General features: G+C 34.7%; 1 protein-coding gene and 1 long non-coding RNA gene across 2 annotated transcripts; both read left to right on the forward strand.

The window, feature by feature from the left end:
* The first annotated feature begins 749 nt into the window (after positions 1 to 749).
* Positions 750 to 3,451, forward strand: LOC108482199 (COBRA-like protein 4). The gene is made up of 7 exons (XM_017785314.2): positions 750 to 974; positions 1,085 to 1,164; positions 1,252 to 1,708; positions 1,822 to 1,969; positions 2,567 to 2,844; positions 2,938 to 3,239; positions 3,334 to 3,451. The coding sequence occupies exons 1-6, from the start codon at positions 752 to 754 to the stop codon at positions 3,219 to 3,221; spliced, it is 1,470 nt and encodes a 489-aa protein (XP_017640803.1). The 5' UTR covers positions 750 to 751; the 3' UTR covers positions 3,222 to 3,239; positions 3,334 to 3,451.
* Positions 3,452 to 6,270: 2,819 nt separating this feature from the next.
* Positions 6,271 to 7,562, forward strand: LOC108480400 (uncharacterized). The gene is made up of 4 exons (XR_001870613.2): positions 6,271 to 6,476; positions 6,635 to 6,920; positions 7,042 to 7,104; positions 7,181 to 7,562. It is a non-coding gene; the product is annotated as an uncharacterized LOC108480400 (long non-coding RNA).
* Positions 7,563 to 7,916: the final 354 nt, after the last annotated feature.

Consider the following 7,916-nt stretch of genomic DNA (forward strand, 5'->3'; position numbering starts at 1 on the left):
TAAAACTATATTTAGATAATTATACTACATACATATGTAGAATACCAACATGCTCAACTCTTATTTATAACCATCTAAAGTGGAAAAAATTATCCCGTCATGCTTTTTCAGGTTTTGTTTCCCTTTTAAAGGGCCTACACATTTATATACTATGAATGGTTAATTAAGAGGTTATCTGAGGACACACATTGATGGAAACAAGACAGAGCTACCTTTTATTTTTAATGTTGTTTTCCTAAGCATTTGTCTTTAAATTAAGCTGAGATATCATGTTGAAAGAGAGATATCATTTCCCTTCTTGTCTGGATGGGATGGAATAATGCAGATCAAATTTGCATCCTTGGATACTCCGCTTCACATAACCCCTTTTTAACCACTGCAAGCAAACGATAGTCACATTTCAAGAATAAATAAGAGAAACCTAATTATTAGGATCAGCTTTTAACAATTCTAAGATATTGAGCGAGCTGAATTCAAGTATACAATATTTGACTTTAGTAATGATAATTTTTAATATGAATTTGAATTTGAAATTATACATGGGAATTGAATTTGTTTTTACCAAGTAATCCAACCTAATTAGATAAATTCAAATTTTAAAAGTGAAACTCAATCAAACTTGCTTACACTTTTCGCAGATCAAACCCCGCTCGTATACGTCCTAAACTTCTCCATCATACTTGCCAAGGTTTTGCTTCAAAATGCAAAAATGAAGTTCACTAATAAAGAGAGAGGGACATGAAAATATCCCATGAAATATGAACAACCAGTTGGTAAGCCATTTTCAAAGCAATATTCCTCCGCCAATATATACTTTTCCCTTTCCTTTTTTAGCTCAAGCATTAATGCAAACACCTTCCTGTCTCCTCTGTGTTCTTGCCAAGAACTTGGTACTTCACTCAATATTCTGAAACAAGAAATGAAGTCCATATGTGGTCTAGTTGTTCTTTTTTTTGTAATGCTTCCCCATGCTGGTACAAGTTCTTTCTCAATACATCAAATTCAAATTACAGCATGTTTTTTTTTCTTTGAATAATTTAATGTTTGATCTATTTATCTCCTGTTTTTATGGATTCTTTTTTAGCTGCATATGATCCACTGGATCCAACTGGAAACATAACAATAAAATGGGATGTTGTCTCTTGGACGGCTGATGGCTATGTGGTGAGTTGAACATGTTGAAGTATTAAACTATATCTATGTCTGATATTCACACTCCAGTTCAAGTAACGCAGTTAAATGGTAAACCAGGCATCAGTGACGATGAGCAACTTCCAAATGTACCGTAGCATCGTGAGCCCGGGGTGGACACTAGGGTGGCAATGGGCTAAGAAAGAAGTGATATGGTCCATGGTTGGGGCTCAAACCACCGAGCAAGGTGACTGTTCCAAATTCAAAGGAAATGTGCCCCACTGTTGTTTGAGGAAGCCTGTTGTGGTGGATTTACTCCCTGGCGTTCCTTACAACCAGCAGTTCTCCAATTGCTGTAAAGCCGGTGTAGTGTCCGCTTGGGGACAAGATCCGTCGAGTTCAGTCTCCGCCTTTCAAGTCAGCGTTGGAGTCGCTGGAACTTCAAATAAAACAGTAAAGCTACCCATGAATTTCACTTTGCTCGGTCCGGGGCTAGGCTACACTTGTGGCCCTGCTAAAGTTGTGCCTTCCACGGTCTACTTAACAGCCGATTATCGGCGAAAAACTCAGGCATTGAGTAAGTATTATTTCACTTTCGATTCTTTTATGTTATGTTTGCAAATATAATACAAATTTTACGAATCTAATTTAAATTACAATATGATAACTAACGTGTTCAATCCTATGCAGTGACATGGAATGTAACATGCACTTATTCACAATTTCTTGCCGCAAAGAACCCAAAATGTTGTGTTTCATTCTCATCTTTCTATAACCAGACTATCACACCTTGTCCGAAATGCGCTTGCGGCTGTCAGAATAAAAACAACTGTGTTGTGTAAGCCTCTCATTCACTACACTCGAACTAACAAATCCATGTACCGTATCGATTTCAAGATAAAACAAAATGACATCAATAATGTATCGTCCTTGGTATCAAAATAGAAATGATATGCAGTAAAAGTACCATAAAGGTCCTTCCTTTTATTAGGAGTCAGATTATATTTTGCCCTATTTACTCAAAAACTAGACAAACTAGTCCTTATACATTTGATCAAAAAAACAAATCTGTCCTTTCTGTTAAAACTTTCATTCCTTGTACTGTCAAAAACTGACACGGTTGATAGAATAACCGGATAATGATACGTGGCTTACCACGTGTACCTCATGTTGACATCCATGATCAATTTTTAACAAGAGGACCAATTTACTATTTGATCTAACGTATAAAAACTAATTTACTCATTTTTTTTAATAGGAGTCAAAACAATTTGACTCCTCATGCGTGGGTCTCATAGTACTTTCACTAATGATATGCTTATAGTTACAATACTAACTATTTTAATCACAACTCAATATTAAGATTGTTATTTTGAAACCAATACAATCGTAATTTAAATCCATAATGTTAGTAATTGAGTGGACTTATTTTCAGGAGTGATTCGAAGCAAGCACACAAGAAAGGAATAAATACACCAAGGAAAGACAATGCGCCATTGTTACAATGCACACATCATATGTGCCCAATAAGAGTGCATTGGCATGTGAAGCTCAACTACAAGGATTACTGGCGTGTAAAGATAGCCGTTACAAATTTCAATTACCGCATGAACTACACACAGTGGACACTAGTTGCTCAGCATCCCAATCTCAATGCCGTCACCCAAGTTTTTAGCTTTGATTACAAGCCTCTAGTGCCCTATGAAGCAATAAGTGAGTTACTCCGAAGCCATTCTTCTCTTTGATTTTTATGAAACTCCTAATGAAATCATTTAACACCTGTGATTCAACTTTATGTTTATGCAGATGATACAGGCATGTTTTATGGCATGAAATTCTACAATGACCTATTAATGGAAGCAGGGCCTCAAGGAAATGTACAGTCAGAGGTGCTGTTAAGGAAAAACAAGGACACATTTACCTTCAGACATGGGTGGGCATTTCCTCGGAAAGTCTACTTTAATGGCGATGAATGCTTGTTGCCTCCTCCTGATGCTTACCCTTTTCTTCCCAACTCTGCTAAAGTAAACTCGATCACTATATCAACAATGGTGGTCTCTGCCCTACTGTTTCTATTCATCATTAGTTGAAGATCATATGAAAAGAAGGTGGTTTTCAGAAACTATTGCTATAGATAAAGAAGAGTGATTTTATTTACATATTTTACCTTAATCTACTCATTTCATTTTGGTAAATTTGCAGATGGAAGGTTGAATCGGTGAAATCTCCAATTCTCAATTCTAACTAATTCAACGGGTTGAATAATGTAAATTGTATTTCTTTTTTAATACTTAAATACTAAAGTTCATGTTAAATATAACCGAAAGTTATCATGAATATGGGTTAATATATAAGTTTTAATGGATAAAAATCCTCGGCCCTCATGAATATCGGTTAATGTATAAGTTTTAAGGCTAGTTAACCACCAAATTAACTTCTCGAGGGATGGTTTCAGCTTGTTCTTCCTGAAAATATTCAGGACCAAAAAGTTCCTCATGATTTCATGTTAGAAGTTGAAAACAAAGAAACCACAACCTCATTTCTTGGGGAATCATGGGAAAAAAATTAAGCAAGAAACAGGGAGCTTTTCTCTCCGGGTTTTGCTGTCTTCTTGCTTTTGATGCATAGTTACTTTGATCTGGTTTAAATCCCTCTTCCTCCTTGGTTTCTATTAGTTAGCTGAATGTCATTACCCTAGTTTCGATCTGTCGATTTGGTTTTGTTTAGCCATCATATCGTACCTAGTTTCTGGTGATCTGTTCATCCTAGAACCTATGTTACAGCTTTAGAAGTCTCTAGATCTCATCTGGTGGACTCTCTCTACTATCGTTTTTCCCCTTTGACTAGCTTGACTCTTGCCATTCTCAAATGATTATTCTATCTGATAATAGATTTTGTTTCATCTTTTGTCTTTCAGTATTTTGGTGGTGCTAGTTTTGTTTTTTGCTTCCTTAGGATCTGTACTTCGATAACCCGTCTCGCTTATTTCCTTCACCTTTGTTAAACCGAAAAGTAAGCCTCTCGCTATCCACCTTGGTGATCTCATATCATGATTTGGATAGCAGAAGATGGATTTGAAATTAACTGGTTCCGCATAATGTAATTCCCTTTATTGGAGGATTTCGACCGTGCTGATACTTATATGGTACATAATGTGGATTTTATTAGACTTTTCGTTCAATATAATTATCCTCATATTAGTTGTAAAATATAGACTCGAGCAACGTACCTCAACTCGTTCTCAGTGGCAATGCTCAATAAGTTCTTAAAATTCACTCTCAACCATGAGAATTTGAAGATCGTGAAGTTCTCTTCTCTATCACTAAAGGACCATCTTACATAGCATCAAATGTTTCAACGCTCTGCTTCATCCCGTGACCACATCACCATCAACTCATAGCCTAAGTTGCATAGTGACGTCCTCCAATGTGATCGTGCACTCCCCGCACAGCATATGAAAAGTGTGGGTCTCCGAGCGCCACCGCTCAATCAAGACGGATAATAGGTCCGCCCTCAAGTTGAACTTCTAGACCAATGCCACGTTCCCAAATCCCAGTAACTGTAAGTAAGACATGATTTGCTCATTCGCACGGTACTTAAGAGAATGGATCCGCGACCTCAATACCCGATACTCATTTTGTCCACACCATAAAATCAAATTTTTAAAAAGTAAAACATTTAATACCAAATGTTGTTATAAACTTTATTAGATTTATTTATTTATAAAATATACAATAATATTTAGAAGTAAAGATTTAACAACTATTCGCATGCAAATACATCATATCATGCTTAACAAATTATTTATTTATATACCTATACCTTAGGTAGAATAAAAGTGTGTGTCAAAATTAGCCAACAATATGAAGCACACGATGTGAGTCGATAAACTGTAAATATAATGATAATATCATCAATTAATATCACCAATTTAATACGAAATAGGTAGTAAGACAATGATAATAAATTGGGTAATGAAGTGTTCAAACATTATTGGCTTTTACCTAACTATCTTTTGGATAATCAAACTAAAATCTTAACCAAACTAATTTTTACTTAAACATTAAACTAAAATTTTAACATAATTAATTTAAACGTTAAACCAAAATTCTATTTATTTTTAACTAAACTTTTAATAAGCATATATCACACTTTATAAATAAATATCATATATAACATTTGAATAAATAACTTTTGATTTAACAATTTCACTGTTTCATTGACCCTCGATACGATTGTGATCTGGAGAAGACATTCATATATCTGCATAATTTTAAAAAAATTAACCATCGCTTGATAAATTAAATATAATTAAACATTACATTACAATAACTACTTTTAATATGATACATGCACATCAAAATATATAATTTACATACCTTAATCGTATTAACTTCAAATTTCAAATAACATCAACTAAAACAAACACAACAAATTTAAATTAAGACTAATTAAAAAAATTTAATCTGCCTCTCATCTTCTCTTCTATTTCTATTTAGTTCTAAAATATAGGGAACGAACCAAAGCCCACCCTCCCTTTTATAATAAGGACTCGTGGGAGGTAGCCTGATGTAAGTTTTTTCCTTTTTTAACATTAAAAGCCAGTTAAAATAACTCCATCGTTAATATCACTAACACGATTGACATGATATGACCGGTCAGTCAACTTTCTTCACACTTATTTTTGGATCTTTTCTTTTTTATTTTATAAAAGACACCCCAATATTTTTTATTTTATGCGTAAATACCCTTTTTCATTCTTTTTTTTCAGCCATCTCTCTATCACTTTCTTTTTTTTTCTCATTTTTTCCCAAACCTTCTTTTTTTTTCTTTATCTTTTTTAGTTTAGCCCCTTATTTTTTTATTTTTTTAGTTACACCCTTTATCAAACAATTAATTCACATTGCATAAATAATTTAAACCAAATTTTTTTTTGAATTAAAAGATTTGACTGAAATCAATAAAAGAACTAATTACACATAAGCAGATTGGACTAAAGTCCTTTAGCCCAAACCTAAAAGAAGAAAAGAAAATCAAAAAGCCTACTAAAAAGAGGAGCCGGTTTAAAACTTTTAAAACTAGCCCAAATTGTCTGAATGAAACTTCAGCTAAATGGTAAAAATAAAACAAATCCTAACCCAGTCAAATCAACAGCTGGATGCCAATAGTCTCTGTCTTTTCACGGTTCTGACCCAGCAATAATGATAACAGTTTTCAAAAAAAGATCTTTTCATTTACCTACTATCCTTTCCAGAGATTTCCATCTCCATCTCCTCTCAATCTGGATACCTTGGTCTATTCCTCTCTAGAGCTTGACGAACGTGGTCTGGAATCCCTCCTTCCAGGTAACAATTTTCTCTCCTCCTTAGAGCCTTCTTCGCGAGAACATGAGCATAAATATTCTCTATTTTGGGTATAAAGTGAAAACCGATCTCTTGAAATTTGTCTTTTATGCTTTGAATGTCCCTAATAATTGCTACAATGGTCGATTTATCAATCTCAGGACTTTGGCATTTCTTTATAACAGTTTTTGAGTCACCTATTACCTCCATTTTGTTTAATCCCATGAAGATTCCTAATTTCATTGCTTGTAACCTTACTTGAGCCTCTGCCATGAACGGAGTAGCTATATCAGAATGATTGACCATTTTCGATGCTAAGATCTCCCCCTCTTCATTTCGTACAAGCAAGCCTGAAGCCGATCTGAAATGTTGTTGGTCATAAGCTACATCAAAATAGACTGTAACCCTTGCTTCGCAAACATGCTGTTGACAAATTCTATTGGACTGGTATGTAAGTTTTTTCTCTTTTGCCCCATCGAACTCTGAGATGAAAATTTGGATCTGTTTTGCTATATCTCTTCCTGTCGCAGTTTTCTTTTCATATACTAATCTATTCCTGTTGAACCAGATCAACCAGAGTCCACAATAGAAAAATCGGATCTGTTCACTAGTCTCCTGTTCAAAGACCCAAGTAAGCCACTCCCACGTATTCTGAATATCATTATTCAGTACCTAAGACAGATTTAAGTAATTCCAAGTCTCAACAGTTGTAGGACACTGGCGAAAAATGTGGTTACTGTTCTCTTCATCTTGACGACATCGAGGGCATTATGCATCTACTACCACTTTCTTTTGCTTGATGTTCACAAGGGAATGAATAAAATTCCAAGAAATTCTCTAAATTGTCAATGTTACTTTTGAGGGGATTTATAATTTCCATAGTTTTTTATAGAAATTTTTTTATTTCGGTTTGTATAAAGTAATTATTAGGATCCACGCTAGACTCCTGTAATAGTTTATAGACGCTTCTGACTGAGAACTCACTGGACTGTTCACCTCTCCATACTTGAAAGTCTTCATATTCTATCTCTGCCAGTGGAATTTACATGATCTTCCTTACAACAGCCAAATTAAAAGTATTCATAATCACCTCTGTTTTCCAAGTTCTAGTAGTGGCCTCTATCAGATCCGAAACTAGCTGATATTTTCATTATTTTATTGGTTTTGTAATCTGTCTGCTTCATCCCCTGATATCCACAAATCATCTCAGACAGAAATATGGTTCGCTTTTCCAATTCTTCAGCACATACCTTTTTCTAAAAGCCCTCTTGCTGCCCAGTCACTCTTCCAGGTAAGTGAAGGTAATGTTCCTAACCGAGCATTGTAGAAATCTGAGTTAGGGTAATATTTTGCCTTGAAAACACGAGCTAATAACAAATTTGGAAAATTAATAAGGTGCCAACCTTACTTTGCTAACAACGCCACATTAAATTTTGCAAGATT

This window comes from Gossypium arboreum, chromosome 1 (assembly GCF_025698485.1).
Source record: "Gossypium arboreum isolate Shixiya-1 chromosome 1, ASM2569848v2, whole genome shotgun sequence".
NCBI lineage: Eukaryota > Viridiplantae > Streptophyta > Magnoliopsida > Malvales > Malvaceae > Gossypium > Gossypium arboreum.

Bases quoted from the DNA above. Each gene is read 5' to 3' on its own strand.
- LOC108482199 (XM_017785314.2), top strand. From the start codon at position 752: ATGAAATATGAACAACCAGTTGGTAAGCCATTTTCAAAGCAATATTCC. The intron at 1,165-1,251 runs GTGAGTTGAACA...ATGGTAAACCAG, and splicing joins GGACGGCTGATGGCTATGTG to GCATCAGTGACGATGAGCAA. The intron at 2,845-2,937 runs GTGAGTTACTCC...ATGTTTATGCAG, and splicing joins AGTGCCCTATGAAGCAATAA to ATGATACAGGCATGTTTTAT.